A 21,072-nucleotide genomic window follows, 5' to 3' on the forward strand; every position below is an offset into this window, starting at 1 on the left:
TTTAGGAACTTCCACTAGAGGAAGAGTAGGAGAAATACAGAAGAGGGACTGAAGAGGTCGTGGATTGTTTTCCTAAAGTAAGGTTTAAATTTTTTCTTGCATTTCTCTCATTCTCCCTGAATATTCAATTCTTCCTTCTGATTGGGTAAGACCAAAGTAAGAAGGCCTATAATCTTTCTAACCAGTAGTTTAGATATACACAGTTTTAAAAATTGGTTAATGCTATGAAAGGAGTTAAGAGAAATATGAGAGAAGTAAAGAACTGTACTTGTAAGGGACCAATTAACTATTCATTTCACTACTAAGCCATGGGGGAGAAATCTGTTTTAATGTGTAAATGAATAAAAAAGGGGCTGTAACATGTGAGAAGCCAGGTGATAACTCTAATATACTTTCTTAAGCCAGGTGAACGGAGACTTGGTTATTGTATTATTTAAACATTTCAAACTCGCTCGACTGTCTTTTCTGGCCCCACTAATAATTAGCAAAAAACAACAAATATAACTCTTTGATAAGAAGTAAGTCACTTCACTTAAGTGGGTTTTTTTCTTTTTCATTTTTGTTTTTCTAAAGTTTCAAGATAATATTGTCACTCTAAATCACCTATATCTGGCTCTAGTTATGCCTAGACCTAACCAATAAAACCCATCATTTTACAACTATCCATTTTTGGTGTTCCAAGAGTGTTTATAGAGGATGATTATGCATGGTGAGGAAAATATCTTAAGGTACGGATATACCTCTGCAGACCACCTTTGCCCAAAAGCATAGTGGTGATGGTTTTTACAGGGCTATTGTCTCTGTCTGCCACCATGGCCAGTAGTGAGGTCTCCTTTGTTCCTAGGAAGCTGGGAATAATCAATATGCCTCATCACACAACCTCAAGTCTAAAATAACTCTAAAGGAGCCTATCTCTTCAAGTAAATACAGGGAATCACAAAGCAAAAAGAAAATGTGGAAAAAAAAAAACCTAAAAAAGAGATGCAATTAATAAGGAATGGGCAACTCAATGAATAAAGATCAGAATTGAAACCAGAAGACAGGTTTTTTTCTCTAAGGGTCTATATTTTACCAACAGTAAGTTCATTGTTACCATTAAAATGTCTAACTTGCTAAATCTCAATTCACTATGAGAACATGAATACATAAAATCCATATATAATCATCCAAATCTAATATTAAAGAGTAAGTTGAACCGTCCTCCCCATTTAAATGTTTATCATTGATATTTAACCACTATCTTTTTATGTTAATTCTGAATCAGATTTTGATTCATTTCCATCCACTCCAGTGAGTTAGTATTATCTTGAAAATGGCTTTACTTCTAATTATAGATCATCGATACTCTTCCAATCACCAAATCATATATTTTCTCCTGTTATACTCTTTGATATATGCAATCTTTGAAGCACTGACCACTTTGGACATTCTGGAAGCTCTCATATCAGCAGCTTTTATAATTCTGGTGACTATTTTTCCCCCACTTTGACTATTCCTCCAATATTTTTAAAATACTGCTCTCTCTATTTGATTTCTAATTATGGAGAATTCCTACAAATCAATTCTCAGCTCTTTCTTTTCTCTTTGGATTTCTTATCTGTCTCATACTCTAGACTGATATCTCTAGAGAACCACTCTCAGATCTCTAACTTACGACCTTCTAAACAGAAGTCTCTCGATTTCCAACTTCCTTTGGACAGTTTCATCTAGAGAAACTGGGCATGGCACGTTGATTTTTCTCCCATTTCACTTCTTATTGTCACACCACTTAAAACCACCCTTTTTTTTTTTTATCCTTGTTACTGTTATCTAAAAACTTCCAAGTCACTCATTTATTTAACCATCTCTATCTTCAACAAAGTGACCACTTTCCTTGGTCTTTACAGCCTTACTTAGAGCTTTTCATATATCTAAACTGCTTTTTTCTCCTTGATATCTAAAGAAAATTTTTTATTAAAAAGATGCTTCTTGCAAAACTATGTACACAGTAAAAAGATTAGTGGTTGCCAGGGGTTGAAGAGTGGAGAGGAGTAGGAGGGAGGACAAATAGGCAGAACACAGAGGATTTTGTAAAAATTCTCTGTGTATTTATAACGATAAATACATCCTTATACATTTGTCCAAACCTATGCAATGCACAATATCAATAGTGAATCCTCATGAAAACTATAGATTTGGAGGTGATTATGATGTATCAGTGTAGGTTTATCAATTGTAACAAACGTACCATTTTGGTGGAGGATGCTGATAGTGGGGAAAGCTATGCATGTATGGGTGGTGGGTATACGGAAATCTGTACCTTCCTCTTAATCTGGCTGTGAATCTAAATTTGTTCTAAAAAAATAAAGTATTTAAAGTTAAAAAAAAAAAAAAAACAGACTTCAAACAAAAACCTACCCAAAACAATGTAGATCCAAATTATTGCACAGAATTAATGAAGGCATTGATCTGGTTTACTGGTTACCATTAAACAATGTTCCACTGAATTAATGTATTTATCAAACACTTATATATTGTTCCCATATCCCCTTCATGACTCCTACCATCATACTACTCTTTACTTTCATCTCCCCTAACTCCATCTCTTCCAAAATTTTTTATTCTGCCCTCTTCGAATCCCATTCTATGATAGTAAATTTCCTTATTTCTCAAACCATCAATGAATTATTTCACCATTGACTTCCTCGTCTACTGGTCTACCTGTTATACAACCCAGACCAAAGCCCTGCCTGCTTTTCTCTTTGGCTAAATTGTAGGTGCTGAATTTGGCATCTAGAACATAATCATACAAATTTACAAGCTTGTTATCACCTATAAATTATAATGTCTAATCTAAACTTAGCCCCCAAGGTTATGTATTCTTTACCAACTCAATCTAACCTTGTCACTCTCCACAAATCTTCAAACACTTCATCTTATCATTCACCTTCAGCAAATTTCCTCACCCTGACTTATCAAAAAAGAAATTAAATCATCAGTGATATTTCACTGAACTCTGCCATTGGAATAATGAACAGACTGTACTTAAACATCTTTTTTTCCTTCCCCTTATAATTACAATAAAAATAATGATCCTCTCTCTACAAATCCTGCTATCTTGTCTCTAGAATGCATCTCCTCCAAATTTCTAAGACCCCAGGACTCCTTTTCCACTGATTTTTAGCTTTTCAAGTATTATTATAACTTTTCCTTCTATTCCTAATGTCAGTTTCGTATAGAGCATACGTTTACTTTATCTGAAATATAGAGTACGTACTCAAGACTATGGATTCTTGGATTCTTGGGAGATTACAAAAAGCACTATATTTGTCACAGTCGACAATGACTCTGTCCAGTGGAGGTATCTATTTTCTTGAACTTTTAGCAAGACAGCCACGAATATCATGTTCAAGAGTTTGGATTTTACGATTAGTGCAATGGAAACCACTGAAGAGCTGTAAGCCAGGAAAAGGAGATTTTTTTTCCCCCACTAAGATGACTCCAGTCAATTAGACCAAGGGGCAGGGTTTAAAGTGAATTAGATGATTCAGACAAAATCCTATACTTTGGCCAGGTATCTTCAGCAAAACAAATTCACCTTTTACACATATCTAAATCTATTTTTACTACATGGAAAATAATACTAAAGATCATAACAGGGCAGCATCATTTTATTATATCAACTTCAATGAACTATTTTATTACCAACTTATTCATCAAAAAAGCCAGGCACTCCCTTCTAGTTCTTAAACTCTGTGCTATTATAACAGAAAGAGAGGAAGATTTGGAACAAAAACAAAATCATAAGAGGCAAAAATGGAGTACGTAGGATATTCTGAATATCTTGGATTATTTTTTTAAAGTAGGTTACTAAATATTTTATACATGAAGATAGAAAGAAAGCTCTGAAACAGATATTATATAAAAAGGCATTACATTAAGTAGTAATTATCTGAATACTATAAAAGCTGTAAGTAAGAAGGCATATCAAATTGAAGCTAAAAACTCTGGCAATATGTAACAAAATGCTATTCTCAAAAGAGACATAATAGAGGAAAATGTTCTTTCATCATGAGGTACATTCCAATCTCTTATAAACTTATAAAAACTAGTCATTCCAGGAATGTTATTATATTAATAGGTTAAGAGTTTCCCTTAATCTTGATATTGTTGTTTTCAGTTTAAAAGAAAATGATTATTTTTTTTATTTAATTGATCATTAAAAGTTACATTCTGAGAATGAATAATCACGAATAGTTAAACAAACATTTTTGCTTCTTTATCGTTTCAATTGAATTACAGGTTGCTTGTCAATTATTAATACCCTTTGTTCAAAGATCTTGGAATTTAAGATGGTAATTTAGTATATAACCAAATTTAATAGGTCACAGAGAAAATATCATACTTTCTATGCTGTTCTCTATTTGAAAAACAAAAATTCAAGCAGTTAAAAGTTTAATTCACATGAATATACGCCCTAAGATTTTGCATGTATATATCCAAACAGTGCCTTTTTCTGTTCTCACTCACTTTCCTCAACTACCCATGAAAATATACCAATGATAGGCAGTTTTCTGTCATTCCTATTATGTGGCTATCTATTTTTGCTAATGCTTTCCAGAATACACAGAATCATTTATCTCAGTAATGTACTGCTTCTTTATGAATGTTAAAATTTAGATTTAAGAAATTAAAGACTTGTTTATTTATGGAATCTATAACAGGAATTACAAAAAAAAAAAAGATAATTTGTACACAGGGAAACCACTGATTAAGTCCAGTGTCTGACTACTTACAAAACGAATCATCCAGTTGCCACAAATTCCCTTGTGGGAAAAATGTGTAAAAGCCTTCAAAAACATGGAGACTCCCATGAAAGACATATATTAAAATAAACAAACATACTAGAAAGGTGATGATTTTTCAAGTAAATATGACAACCCCATTAAAATGCAACACACGTTGCATTTTTTTCTGCAAAAAGAAAATCTAAAAAAGATGAAATAGATGCTTTATATAAAATATTTACATATACGATGCACAAAACCCACTACGGTTAGTAACCTTTATGGCTTTGAAGAACCAGATATTTACATATCTTTCTTTCTGCATGTGCGTGTGCGTATGTGTGTTTTGTATATATTTTTAACAGTTGACAGCTGTTTTAGAGCATACAGAGATGCCAAGCTGAATGAGGGTCTTGATTACTTCAAGATTAGCTATCTAAAGTTTCTATTCATTTTAAGTGTTGTTAGTTGGAAGAGTCATTAGTCACTTCCTTGTCTCATAGAACATCAGCATACATTTACATTGTTAATGAACATTTGGGGTAAATGAATTAATGGCACTTTTAAACATCAATTCAGTCCTAATAACTTTGTATGTCATAGAAATGTTAGGCTAGGATATAAACGAAAAGTCTTTTCAGTAAAGGTAACTACTCATTCCTGCAACAATGAAGGATAAAATTAATTTAAAATATTTTTATCAGTTTTTTTTAAAGAAAAGCCTCAATATTTAATGAACTAATAACTTTGTATGTCATAGAAATGTTAGGCTAGGATATAAACGAAAAGTCTTTTTAGTAAAAGTAACTACTCATTCCTGCAACAATGAAGGATAAAATTAATTTAAAATATTTTTATCAGTTTTTTTTTAAAGAAAAGCCTCAATATTTAATGAACTAGACCATAGAAAAATATGTACTTAAAAGAAAACCCTATGCTCTAAAATAAGCATATAAGCCAGAAAATTTTGGTGAAACTATTTTATATACTTATAACACAAGAACATATTCACTTTTGAAATACCCACTTACATAAGTGTTTGGAAAAATAATTTGACTTATTTAATTATGAGTGCTTCTTATAAGAATTTCATTTAAGAAAAACATCACTAGGGAAGGTAGATTATCATTCTTACCACTGAAATGTGACACTAATAATTTTTATATTATTTTTCATATTTAAAAACCTTAAATAGCAGTCTTTTTGAGACTTTTTAGATAAAAGCAAACATAAAAATAAAGTCACAAAAATAAGGTGTATGGCAAGTTACACTGTTTTCAACATAAACCCCATAAAGTCAAGACCTTGTATACTAAAGAAATAGCCACTTTAAGGAATCAATTATTTTTAAAATTCCCAAAACATGACGTAATGGTAGACCTGAGTCAATAAATCAACTTTATCAAATATTTAGTGAATTAGTTAAAAATAAGGCTTCAAGAATTCTCAAAAACTCCTTTCCTTCTAAGATATTATATTATTACTAATACCGAGAAAATAATAACAGAGCTCTGACACATATACATTTAATAAATTTTTATAGGGTAGACACTGAATACAATTTACCTTTTACCAATCTATCTTTTAACAATTTCAATGCATAGATCTTTAAAAGTACAACACAAATTTCAATTATTAAAAAAAAGAAAAAAGAATCAGGCAAGTCTTTTATTCTGGAATAGTTTCAACTTTTTGGAGGTGAAAAAATCCCTACAAACTCAAAACCAAAAGCTTAGACTGCTTTAAAAGAAGTCTAACAAAGACCATTATGCATTTCAACAGCCTGATGCTGAAATAACTGTTTATGGTTTTTTAAAAACGAATGATAGTGCGTTAAAAATTTGGCCAATGCTTCTGTCTATAATTGAAAGTCGATATTCTGTGGTATTCATTGGTTTCAGAGTGCTGTATACCTACCTGTCCAGGGAAACGTTCTTAAAAGTTGCCCTGCTCAGCTTCATCAAGAGAACTTGCACACATAAATAAGGCAGGCATTGCTAACTGGAGACCCTCTGCTAGGTTTCCCAGCAACCCCAGAATGTAACTGCATACAAAACTCACCTCCACTCTTGTTTGAGTAACTCGACAAGGGGTCAATACCCACTTCTTGTTCTTCTGGCTGCAGAGGATGTCTAGTTTCAGATAAGGAATGATACATTTTGAAAAGTGGACAACGTCACCAAAAGTGACTACCTGGAAGATGAAAAATAGAAAAAATATGTGACTATTTGTTCTTTCTGCTATGACTGGGAATAAATATAAGACTGAAATAATTAAATGAACATTACAGACATTAACAAGTTTTCCACATATTCCCAGGACTGTTGTTACTACACATTAGTAGGCATATGCAAAGAAACAAAAAATGACACTAAATTTCCATTTCAAGAATTTCTCCCCAAATCTGAATTTCATTGGTAACCTTTTACCTCAATGTTCAATCACATTTATTGTCAATAAACTGCACAAAAGGTTAAATCACAAGTTAAATTATTGCCACATTTGCAACATCTTTTTGTTTTACTGCCAAAAGAATATACATTTACAATAGAAAGTTTCAAAATGTAGAAAATATAGCAAACTAAAATCATTCATAATTATATTAGTATTACTGTTAACATTTCAGTTTATTATATATATCCCTGTCCTTGTTCTGGGCGTTTAAAATATGTATTTTTTTAATGTGATCCATCATGCTAAAAAGCTGATTATATAAATTATCGTTATTTTCCTTCCCATAAAAAAATCTATATTAGCACTTCTAATGCATCCCCAGTATTCCATTATACAGCTGTAACAATTTATGCAACCAATTCTTTCTTAGTAAACAGTCAGGATGCTTTCAGTTATTCAAAATCTTTGTGTCGCATCCATGACTACTGCCTTCCTTAGGATAAATTCTTATTGTAATTGCTGGACTAAAACATGTATTTTTTAAAAAATAAAATTTGATGATATGTTTTTGGCAAATTGTGCTCTAGGAAGATTTGTACATAACAATTTGTTTCCTGTGGACCTTCATTAACAATGGGAACGAGTAATTCTTTTTTTTTTTTGACCACTGAGACAGTCAAATCTTATATTGCATTTGCTTGATAACTAGTGAGATTACTGAAGACTGCATATGTTTTCTTTCATATGTTTATTGTCTTTCATAGATAGAGTTTATTATTATGATTGTCTTCATGATTTATAAGCATGCTTTAAATATTAAGAATATTAAACCTTTGTCATATGATACAAACATTTTTTTCATAATGTGTCTGTCTTCAAATTATATGGCATTTTTGGGACATAAGTAATTTTTTTCACTTTTATGTACCCAAATATATCTATGTCTCCTTTATGCCTCTGGTATTACGCTTACAAAGGCAAGATTATATAAATGACCAACTATATTTTCTTTTATCATTTTGAAGGTTTTTCTCCTCAATTCTCATTTCTATAAATACGATTTGATTAAAGATTTTTTAAATTAAATTATTTTTGAAGTTTCAAGCTACACTGACAGAAGCAGAGAGGCAAAATTAACAAGAGAGAAAGAAGAAGACTTTCATTGCCAACATACAGTAAGAATTCCTAAAGCTATAAATCCTAAATCCATAAATCTAGACAATATCCACTTATGTATGCAAATCAATCAACATATATTGAATTCTTACAATTGCAAAAAAGAAACAACAGGCCTAAAATGAAATCACTTGTGCTAAGCCCCACATCAGCAAACCAAGACCCAATACCCAACCTAATTGCAGTTTCAGCTTCTCCCAGGAATGTAACCTTTAACCAGTCAACCTGGAATTACCTGGTCACCACTATGAGTTAATCCCCTTCTGACCCTATACCCAGGTTACCTAAACCCGAAACAATCTCTTTTCCCACTTATGCCTATGGAAGACTTTCATTTTGCACAGCAACTTAGAATTCCTCTCTGTTTACTAGATGGGATGTTGCCTGATTCATGAATCACTAAATAAAGCAAATTAGTTCCTCAATTTTACTCAGTTGAATTTTTGATACTATACAGAAGGAATTCTGGGGAATATAATCTAGTAGAGGATAGTAAAATGCAGATGATCAATTATATCTGATAAATTCTGCTAATCAAATGAACAGATTAAGAAATAAAGTCTTATGCTAAGGAGAAGTAAGGATCACCAAACTCAAATGCCTAATGGGGTCAGGCAAAAAGCATTATTAATTACAGTTAACGTCTACTGAGCAATGAGTATATGCTAATGAAACCACTCTAAATGCTTCGTGTATACTCATCATTTCATCCTTCCAACAATGCTATGAAGTATCTTCATCATCATTTTTATTTTACTCAAGAAAAAAACTGAGGAATAGAGAGATTAAGTAATTTGTCTATCATCACACGATTAGCAGGTGTTGAAGCCAGAATTTGTACCCATACTGTTTGGCTATAGAACTCACATTCTTTACTCCTATACTACATTTGGCTCCCATTAATGAACAAGAGAAACAGACACGGTATAAAACAAGGAGGTATAAGAGGATAGGATCTGTGAATAATTGGAACGTCCTTTATTCTGCTTTAACTTTTACAAGACAAGCTAGAAATCCAGAATTTTATGTGAAATCACTTTACTTGTAAGTGTTGGCAAATAATTCAAATTAAAAAAAATTATGTGGAACAGATTAAACATATTTCAAAATTGTATTTGGCCCATGGACAACTATTTTAATGTAAGATTCATTTTCTCTATACATTTTGTTATACTTTTAAAAATACAAGAGTAAACATTTGAAAAAGCATATTCCAAGTTAACTGCCAGATTTCCTCAAATTTTCTTTAATGTCTTATCCATGTTTTCATATCATTACCTTAATTTCTTATTTTTATAGTATACTTCCACTGTTACAGACTTCACATACCTAAACTATACAAATAAGGGGATTTTATGTATTCTAAATTTTATAAGAAATAGACAAGTGACAAGCAAATTGATATCAAAGTATATTTTTTAAAGGACATAAAAAACATTTCTCTAGCTAAAATATAATACTCTACAATATGAGATGTTCGTATATTTATTCAAGATGCTCAAAGCTGCTTAATGTCTTTTTGACTCTTTAGAAAAAGTTAAGTTCAAGAAGCCACTTGATTTTAGCTTTAATAATAATTCTTTAGAAATTGACAAGTCTATGGTAATTCTCAATAACCAGAATACAAAATTTACCAAGTACACCAGTCTACAACCATTCTAACAATCAGGCATCTACTATATTCTAATTTATTATGCTTATAGACTGAAACAGAGTCACTGAAATGCTTTTATAATTAAAGCAAACCTGATGAATAGTAACAGAGTTATTTTGAAGAAATCTGTTGCAAAAAAAGTTGAGATAATGTTCTTACTTTTCTTTTAATTATGGATTTAAATAATCTAGTTTAAAAGTAACTTATTAAGCAGGTGCTGCTTTGTTTTTTGTTTTGTTTTAAATACAAATGGCTATTTTAGCTTTCTAGAATAAAAACAATATTTAAGAGTGTTGGTTACTGCTATTGTGATTATCTTATAAAATTGCAATATAATGTTGCCTTTAAATGTGAAATAATTTTCTTAAGAATTTTCCAACTTGTGTCCTGTGACTATATCAACAAGCATAAATATTTCACTACTACAAAGCAGAACACCAAAGGTTTTTAAACAAATAAATCTATATTTATTTTAATCACTATTATGAATTAATCTTTACCTATAAATATCAGGCTATAAGAAAATATTTGATAAGAATTCAAACAAAGAATTAAGAAAATAATTTTTTTGGTTTGAAAATTTTAAGATAATCACTATCAAAGTCAAAATGGCATAAATATTTTGAAACTCATAATAGACCATTACATTTTATATTTATATTATAAACTCAAACTTCTATACTTGGTATGCTTTAATCCGCTTTGCACAGAATCTAGATATATAGAGAGAAAAATATATAATAACCAAAATATCAATGACTCCTCAAATCCATAATTGATGGATTTCAGTTTTCTTAAATAATACCAAGCTGTCTCTAGAATTTTCCTGATTGACAAAAATAGTGTTCAAATAACTTTTAAAAGTAAAGGCAACCTTATTTTTTCTAATTCAGAAAACACAGCAATATACTTTCCAAGACCTGAGAAAGGAGATAGCTCTTTCTTTGCTATACTTACTATAAATAACAGTTCCTGCTTCACATGAACTCAAATTCAAAAAAGTCAAAACTGGTTGTAGAATATGGTGTTACTGCTATCTTGGTTACAGGAATTGACACATTAGGCTAAAACTGCCATTTAAAATACAAATCTAATCCTAAGGGCAGTTGTATTGGCTTCAAAATTCTGGTTCTTGCAGTATTAAATCTTAAGATAAAAGTGATCTGTCTGAAAAAAAGAAAGTCGTATGAAATAGTTCATATTTAATTAAAGAGTAGGAGTTTAGCACTAAAGCTTAGAAAACAGTTTTAAAGTCTATTAAATAAAATTTCAAAATAATATTATTTTTCATGTAAACTGAAGCAACACAAGCAGTCTCTGAAAATTTTAAATTATTAGCATTGTACAGAGAAAACAGGTTAATTGAATAAAATTTTCTCTTTTAAAATGGCATCATATAATCAAAGCCTCTAGAAAAATAATATATTCCTTCTAAATCTGAAGTTCTATGTATTTCGGTTTGTATTCATTCTTTCACTGTTTTTAATACACAGGCATAGAATTAGCATTCTGAATTGTGTCTTCTAAAGACATTCATATTCAGAAAGCTCATATAAGCATACTTCATTCATTTAAATTCTTGACTGATGGTAAACTTTAAAGTCTAACACTGAAATGACAGAGTAATATTACTTTACATAAAGATATCTCCTGTAAGAAAAGCATATCAAAGCACTTAAATGAACTATTTCCAGAGCACCAGTATAAAAGGGGGAGAGAATACAGCATAATAAGTATCTGTTACAGGTAGCATGCATTTACAATGCTGGGTATAACATCTTGGCTATAAAAGCAAGAAACTTTGATACAAGCTATATTTTCAAATCAAAATACAGAGTAATTAAACATTATCTATAAAATTGACAAAAAAAATTTATTCAGAAATGTTGGTAAATTCGATCATGGAAATAATGATGTCCAAAAGTATTAATTATAAGGGAGAGAAAGAGGTAGAAAAGGAGGAAGGAAGAAAAGGAAAGAAAGAGAGGAAGGGGATGGGAGAGAAGGAGGGAGGGAGGGAGGGAAAGCAAAAAATGGAAAGAAGTTTTATTTTTAAATTCTACCAATCTTTAATGTAAGGGGGTTACATTGGATTTTAAATACGTTAATTAAGTATTAAAATCAATCATCTGAAAGTCTTAATATTTAATATTGGTTAGATTGTATATCAAAGTAGTTTTATTATTTATTTACTCCAAACCTTTTCAGAATACTTTGTCTGACAACAGGGGGGTCTGTTTTTCACAAGATAAATGCATTTACAATGCCAAATAAATTATATATAAAAGCATTTGTCTTGATACACATCATTCAATATTAAATATCACCCATTGGTAAAATCCTGAAACCACACAACTGTACTGCTCAAGTGTTGTCTATTAAATAGGTATAAATCTACAATAAGGGTCTATATACTAAGAACAGTGATCAAAAGAAAATTAGAACAAATTTAATCTTTACAATTCCATGCTATCAAAACAAGATGTTTAGGTTAAACAATCCACTATAAAAATACTAGACTCATAAACAATATACATAATCAGAAATATGTAGAATATAATACATGAAAGGTCACAAGTGAGCTTAAATATTCTATATTACAAAACAAGAATATAATTCACCTGTCACTATTCAAATGCTATGAAGTCATAGAAAATGGCAATTAAGACCATAAAAAAAATAAAAATTAAAATTAAAAAAACAAGAGAAATCGAGCATTATAAATATAGAGCTAAAGTGGCCTAACACAAAGCTCTCCACAGTATAGCCTCATATGGTTTCAGAGTTCTCCTGAACAGATGCTCAAGATGCATCTGGTGACTAAAACTTTTGTTTGTATACAGAGATAAAAATACTACTTCCAATTGTTTCTGTCCCTATTTTACATAGATACCACCTCTATTAAACTATTCAGTCAGGTTTTCATAAAACCAAGGTAACTAACAATTAGTTTAAGAAGAATGAGCAATATTTGAAAAGAGAAAACTAATAATAACTTGGCCGATTATATTAAACTGATGATGATACTAAGAATAAGAAAAAGAAATAAATCACTGCTTTTCACATAAGTATCAAATCAAATCAAATCAAATTAAATCAAATCAAACATTTTGTTATAAAACAAACAAAAAACCTCCCTTTGGTGCAAACCTGGGGAGGCCTGAAGTGTTTTAGAAGCATTTATCCCTTGGCTACAAGAGGTAGGGCTAGAAAATCCAAAGAAACTTCACTAAAGATAGCACTTTTAATTTAATATTAACATAAAAAATATAGCATTTATTAGGAAGTAGGCACTATTTAGACACTTTTACACATAAATTCACTTAAACCTCCCAACAACTCTGTGTGGCTATTATCCCTTTTTATGTTAAGAAAACCAGAGGAATTAAGTAACTTATTCAAGGTCACACAGTTATTACTGGCAAAACCACCTCAAATGGCAACACTGATTTAATAATTGTCCTAAGAAAAATTAAACCAGGATTTATAGGATAGACTTTTAATTATGTTAACTACAATGTAATATAAAGAATTCTGGTTTACTTATCTCCCATGCAAGCTTTTTTGAAATCTAGGATTATAAATTTATTAGGCCCTATATAGTTGCAAGGTGCTTTCTCAAATCACCATCTGAGAATAAATGAATATCTAGTGAGAAAAGAAAATAACAAGTAAGCTGTGGATGCAGGCATAACTTACATATGCCTCAGTAAAATTATAATTTATGAATAAGTCACACTGGACCTTTGGAGTCACTATCAAACAGCCAAAATTGTGAATGACCTAAATCCCCAAATGCTATGGATTCACATTACACCAATCACTACAGTACCAAGTGATATCACTGCAGGAAGGCCAAGAGCTAAGATGCATCACCTGATTCTGTCCAGAGTAGCTTGTTATATAAAAACATTTACACTTTCCTCCCTAAAAAGTTTCAGTCATACCTTTTTTCCATACCTATTCCCCTTCGTAAATTCTATATATCAACTGAACACCCTACTTTTCTTTTGTGGCCTGGTGCCAGAGTAATTTCTCCTTGCTCCTCTAGGGCAGTATCTCCCTCACTGGGATGTAGCACAGGAGACTGCACGACAGTATTAAGTAATAAATGCCAGTAGTTAGAATATGAACACCCAAGTTTGCTCTATATTTCTGTCAACAGCATTAGTCTAGAGTCTTCTTACAGAGAAAAGTTATGTAATGGAAGACTTCAGGAGAAAGTTAATCTTTTATACTCAAGCATTTGCTTCACTTCTGGAATATGGCGGCTCCTAACACCCTAGCTTTATCCTTCATCTCTCACCTAAACTCTTGCAATACCCTCCTAACGGGCCTCCTAGCTTCCATTCTTCCTTGCTGATAAAAACACTCTATATCACCTTCCCAACAAAATCCAAATTTTGTTCAGGCGACATGCTCCTGGAGAGGTATCAAGGAGATGAAGAGTCATAATTGTCCTAAGCCAATCTTGATGGTCCCAATTCCTTGTGCCAAATTGGTTGGAATGAGCCATTCAATGTGAATGGAAGTTGCTCAGGGGCTTCTAGTGGTTTTTCTCTCCATTTCTAAGACATATACTCTTAATTGCAGTAAATTAATCAATCCTAGACTCACCTTACCTTTAGCCTTCTTGCTATACATAACAGAATTCTTACTGTATTACCCAATAGAGATTTTGTTATTGCCAGCTGAAATCAGCCTAACATAGCTGCCTCCTACAATCTACTGCCACATGATATCCAATGAGATTTTTTTCATTGTAAATCATTTCTCAACATACTTAGCATAAAACCCAAACTCTTTAAGTCCAGGCACACGCTTTACCCTCTGACATCATTCTCCCCCTCCCTCAGTGTGCTTGGCCACATAATACTTCTTTCTATTCTTTAAACAAAAGAACAGCTCACTGCCACTTTAGGTCTTTGCACATCTCCATTTCCTTTGCTGCGAACACTCCGCCCCTTAATATCATTCAGGTATCTGCTCAAATTCAGGTCAGCACAGAAAGCTTTACCTGGAGCATATCTAATACACCGGCAAATCTTGCCGATTCTACCTTCAAAATAAAATCAAGAATTGGATCATTCTGTACCACAGTCGTCACCCTGATCTAGGTCACTGCCAACCGTGGCATAACTATTTAGTTGCCTCCAATAAGTCTTGTTGTTTCTAACCTGGCCATCCATTTACTCACAGCTGCCTGAGTGATCTACTTAAAATTTAACTCAGTTCACGTCTCACCTCTGCTCAAAACTTTCCAGTGGCTTCCCATCTCACTCAGAACAAAATACAAAATCTTTACAAAACTGTACATGATCTTGGCCACAGCTACTGTTTTGAATTTTAATGCTCTAATCCTCCCCCTTGCCACTCAAGCCCTCCAGCCCTAATGGCCTCGTTACAGTTCCTCAAATGTGCCAAGCAGGTTCTTGCCACAGAGGCCTTTGTACTTTCCTCAGTTCCAAAACATTTCCCTCAGATATCCACATGGTTCTCTTCCCCCACTGCCTTTAAGTTCAGGCTCAAACGTTGCCTTATTTGTGAGGTCACCCATGATTACAGGCCCACATTCAGCATACAGCCTTCCATACTCTTCATCCCATTACCCAGCTTTACTTTTCTTATAACATTTATCACTACCTATTACCACATATTACATATTACTTCACCCTCTTATTATCAGTTCTATGAATGCAAAGGCTTTATTTATTTTATTCACTACTGTATCTCTCATATCTGGAAGGTATATATTATTTTTTTTATATTATGGCCTTCCTGATAATAGTTGGAAAGAGTCCAATAAGGTACAATGAAAGGAAATCTAATTGAATTCAAGTCAGTTATTAATTTAAATCAGTTTTTCAAGAATTCCTAGGTGCATGCCAGGGATGTATATTAGCACAAAATAAATGTTAAAGAGATTAGAATTAAAGATATTTGAGAAGACAGATCCCATAAAACAGACCAGAAATTAGGTAATTAAGATCTTCTAATAATCACTTTAAAGAAGCAATGACTGGTCCTCTAGGTGAAAGTCAGCACCAGACCCACGGCCCTCACTTAGGAGAGCCTGAGGCAGCTAAACAAACACTTGGTCTGTGCTACTGTTCAGCACACACTCAAAACCACAGAATAGGAGAAGAGAATTCAAGTTCCCTGCGGACCACCAGGCTCTCAGACACACCTACACACTTTCTTCTGCCATCTTCACTCACCACAACCTAAATTATATGGGAAACTGCTATATTTAACCTTGCCCTTTGGCTAGAAATCCTATGGAAAACATGGAAGACCAAAGACAGCAAGAAAGCTTCTGTGCATTTTGCCTAGCCTATGACCTGTGCTCTGTGAGTCAACGCTATCCACTTATAGGAAAAAATAATCCATTGCTTGTTCAGGGCTAGAACTAGAGACCACCTCTTAAACACACTAGCATAGTAGATGAGACTGCCATAAGGCCTTGCATTTCAACTGTAAATGTTTAGATTGAGAAATTTCTGAGAAACAAGTAATATATTGTTACATAATATACAACCTTTACAAAGTTAACCACCCATTAAAAAATAATAAAATAGTAAGAAAAAGAAAAGAAAAGAATAATAAATAATGTGTAGGCCAATGATGAGAATATACTATAAACCAATGATTGAGATTAATCAAATTAATGAAGTTCATGAATAAAGTTAACCATTAAAATTTCCGAGTATCCTTATGCACATTAACAAAAAATGGAATATTTCAGTGATAAAAATAAATTTGAAAGTATTTTAGTATAACATCTGGTTTATATTTGACATCGAGTATATGATATCTTGTGGTTAATCTTTTAAGTCAATTTTATTAAAAATACACATATATAAACACATTGAAAGTATGCTATATAACTCTATGTCTACTTGTTTTGAAAGATATTTTTACTTTTATTTCAATTATCTATTTTTTCTTCAGAAGAAATTAAATTCTAGATAAAGGATGGCATTTTTTAATTAAAGAAATTTTATCTATTTGTTAATCTCATATAATACCTATCTGATGAGTGATGTGAGGATTAAATAAGATCATGTGTGGGAACATATACTAAAGACTGCAGAGGAACCAAGATTCACTGTCATAGTTTACTGACAATAATAATCAATATTAAAAATTCTTCATAAGACAGCAGATGTATGACTAAATCTTTTGAAGATTACATTGCTAACTAAAAGGTGGTGCAGACTGTAAGTAGAGAGTAAAAACTGACTAGATGAGGGAGGAAGGGTATTCTTGGCAGAGGAAACATGCAAGGGCTCAGAGGACAGAGAGTACATGCACATTCTATTCAAAGTAGTAAGGAGTCAGGCCCAGCTTAGTTCATGATCAGGCTCAGGAAGGAGACAAAGACTATATAAGGAATGGCTTACAGATCACACTTCAGGTTCTAAGCAGTGTTCTAAGGGCAGCGGAAGCCACTGAATACTTTCAAGTAAAGAGGAAACATCTCCTGCTGCTTCTCCACATTTAATCTTTCTTCAGCTGTACCAAACTGTGTAACTCAGAACTTCCACACATGTGGCTCCTCTGCCTGCTACTACTATCCTGACCTTCTTTGCCTAACCAATTACTACCTGTTCCTAAGATTCAGCTCAAAAGTCACCTTCCCTTAACATTCCTTCCCCCATTTTGATTCAGATGCCTACTTATCTTGTGTTTAACTCCAAACTAACATTAACCATTCTTTAGTATAAAGGCTGATGTTCCATTAACCTCTACTCTTTCTAAGGAGAGAGAATGTGTTTTATTCATCTACAGTCCAAGGTACCAGTATATAAGAACTTGCAAAAATCAATTATTCAATAAATCAATAAAACCCAAAAGACACACAATATAGTATAATTCCCAGATATGAAGATTGAATTATACTTGTTCTTACACACAAGCATACAAACTGAAATGATTTAAAAGCATCTTGACGTATGTTATAGGAACAAATATCATCTTAGATTACACTGTTGGAGCTACAGGAACTGAACTATACCCCATATTGTTTAATATGACCTAAAATACTGATTTAACAAATACATATTGAACACCTAACTAGGGGCCAAGTACTACAGCATTGATCCTCATAGCAAATGCAAATTCGATAAGCAGTGAGCTTAATTCTATACACTGCATGGTGAAAATTACCACCATGATACTGCATGCACTGAAATGTAGTATTCACTTTCAACTGTAACTTTGGATACTCACATCAGATAACAAACTAGATTACTCAGAATGTTTTTTTTTTTCCCCATGAAATCAAAAACCTTTTTGAAATGTCAGACTTGAACATCATAAAATTATACAGAATGATGAGGAACCCAAGCTTATAGTGCATATAAATATGAGAGCATATTAGGCTGCATTTAATTACCAGTTCAAACAACAACCTGATCTAACCTTTGACAAGTAAAATAAATGTTCTGAATAATTTAACTAAAGCAAACATTTGCTGTTAATGCTGGCTAATTATAGTAAGAGCTGGAAAGAGAAGGGGAAGAGAGATGACGAAGAGAAGGGAAGAGAAGTAGGGATAAAAAAATTTTAATTAAGGTTGAGATCTGCAACTATTCATTGAAACATGATTTTTTTACAATGAATTTAATTCACATAAAAGGGCAAAGTCAGTAGAGCAAAGTTGCTTTATACATACTTAAATAAAGAAACATTAAAGATAATTATAGAGCTCATTCTTTCAGTCAATAAAAATCACCGATTATCATGGGGTCAGGAAAACTAGGTATAGATGAATTAAGTTACAATCACCTCCTTCACTCAAGGGGCTCAAAGTTTATTGTGGAAAGAGCTCAGGATATGAGCTGCCAGACTTGGCATTAATAATTAATTGAAATAATTAATTAAAATAAAATTAAAATACTGATGCCCAGTTAAATTTGAATTTCAAAAAAACAACAAAACCAATATTTGGAATATACTAAAAAGTATTCACTATTTATCTGCAATTCAAATTTAAAAGTGTATTGTATATTTCCTCTGACAACCCTACCAGTAGATAAAGATGAATATCTATGGGAAAATATGGAGCTCCTACAGTATGTCCACTGTAGGAGCTCCAGAATTAAATGAGATCAAAACTCTGAAAGGATGAGATCCCAAAAGAATTTACTCAAAGGAGGAAAGAGCTGTTTTTCCAGTGCTGGTATCTAATTGCTAATGGGAAAGGCCAAAATGTCCTACTCAAATGTACTGACCCAGCCCCAGAGAAACTTGTTTTTCAATTGCCCTAAGGAGTTCAAAGAAATATAATAATAAACAAGTGAACAAAAACTTCTGAATGGAAATCAAATTGCAGAAAAATGAAACATCCTAACAAAAGTCCAGGAGCCACTGAGGATCCTATTGGGTGGAGACAGAGTTTATGACTATTCTTACACTGAATGTTTAAACCATTGACAAAACGAAAGATAAAGAAGAAAGGAATAATTTAAAAAGACAGAAGACAATACATAGTGCTCACAGAATATTCTGATGTCACAAAACATAAAGGTTCTATGGATACTGCTGAAGAATTTTTCAAGTCATCAATGCATACTAAAGAACAGAGTAATTCCATAAATTCCATGTAGAACAAATGAAGACCTGAAAAAGTTTATAAAAGGGAGCAATTAACAAAACAAATAAATACACAAATAGTAATGTGGGTATAGAAGCACTACAGAGGGGATACACAAATTGTATGCCAATTCCTAGAGAATTTTACTAGCAAAAATATTTATCTCTTTCTTCCTGTGTATACACTTAGGCAGAAGATAGTAGTAGCACAATATCTCAAAACTTCATTCTATACCACAATAAAAAGTTTAAAAGTACATTAGACAACTACAATACTTGCCATACTAATTTAAATGAAATCGTTGCATAATTTTAAAACTTTGATAATCTGACAAACTTTATGCTATGCTTTGTCATTTGTAAAGCAATGACACAGTCCTTTGAAATTATAATGTTCCATTTATACACTGAATTAGATAAATAGATATCTGTAGAGTCTGGAAACTGTTTAAGACCTAGAAATTTTGTCTTAATTTCTAATGGGAATAAACAGGATCAAGCATTTTCAGTGATATTATCAAAGTAATTTTTTCCTATTTTTTTTTTTTGTATAAATAGAGGCTTTCAAAACCTGATAATCATTCACCCTCATTAGTTCAAATATACTCACTTTCACTTAAGCACATTTTTACAGTCTTCCTTGGTGAAGAAATGTTTTTATGCTATAACTTTAAAAGCTATAAATACATACTATTTTAATTTGAAGTGAAAGATTAAGATTGCTACTTATTTTTAATATAGTAGACTTTGTGCAAAGTAGTGTGAAGCTCCAAGTTTTTACTAAGTATCATCTCACTTTGAAAATAATTTTATTAAGCACCCTAAAGAAGTCTGCACAAAATAGCAATTGTGAGCCCATATGGTAGGACACATACATGAAGCTAAATAAGTAACTAGATATAAAAAAGGATGAAATAATTTTCATGAGAATGTTAAAACAAAAAAAATAAAATTTAAGATATCATACTTTAACATTTAATATATCTTATTTTGATGACAACTCTATTAATTTTAATCTAGGACTGAAATTGCTGGATCAAATCATTTCCCCATCTTCAACTCTAACAAAATATTGCCAAACTTTTATCTAAAGTGGCAGTACCAATTTAAGTGTTGTTACGGGAGAATCTTTACTTTCCATTTCCTTGCTAGCTCTGGGTATCATGAGCCATTTTACTTTTTGCCAATCCGAATTGTGGTTTTAATTAGCATCTTCCTGACTGCTTCTTGACTGAAAATCTTTTCAACTGTTGTATTAGTCAAGGTTCTCCAGAGAAAAAGAACCAAGAGGAGATTACATATACACTAAGAGATATACAGAAAGCTTCGTTTGCTTACTTATTTAGAGATATTTATTATAAGGAATTGGTTCCCATGATTACAGAAACTGGCAAGTTCAATCTGCAAGGCGGGGCAAGCAGGCTAAAGATCCAAGGAAAAGCTGATGTTCTAGTTTGAGGGATGTCAGGAGAAGCCAATATTCTG

At 32.1% G+C, this 21,072-nt stretch overlaps 1 protein-coding gene across 7 annotated transcripts in view; it reads right to left on the minus strand.

The window, feature by feature from the left end:
* The window catches only part of TBC1D5 (TBC1 domain family member 5), a 468,533-nt gene that overhangs the window by 289,652 nt on the left and 157,809 nt on the right, over positions 1–21,072 (minus strand). For all 7 annotated transcript variants that reach the window (XM_025043592.1, XM_015585816.2, XM_025043594.1 and 4 more), the window contains one exon: positions 6,828–6,959. In XM_025043592.1, the coding sequence (XP_024899360.1) occupies positions 6,828–6,924 (97 nt within the window). In that variant the 5' untranslated portion in view covers positions 6,925–6,959. The remainder of the gene's footprint in view (positions 1–6,827; positions 6,960–21,072) is intronic.

Source organism: Pteropus alecto, unplaced genomic scaffold, assembly GCF_000325575.1.
Source record: "Pteropus alecto unplaced genomic scaffold, ASM32557v1 scaffold92, whole genome shotgun sequence".
NCBI classification, from domain to species: domain Eukaryota; kingdom Metazoa; phylum Chordata; class Mammalia; order Chiroptera; family Pteropodidae; genus Pteropus; species Pteropus alecto.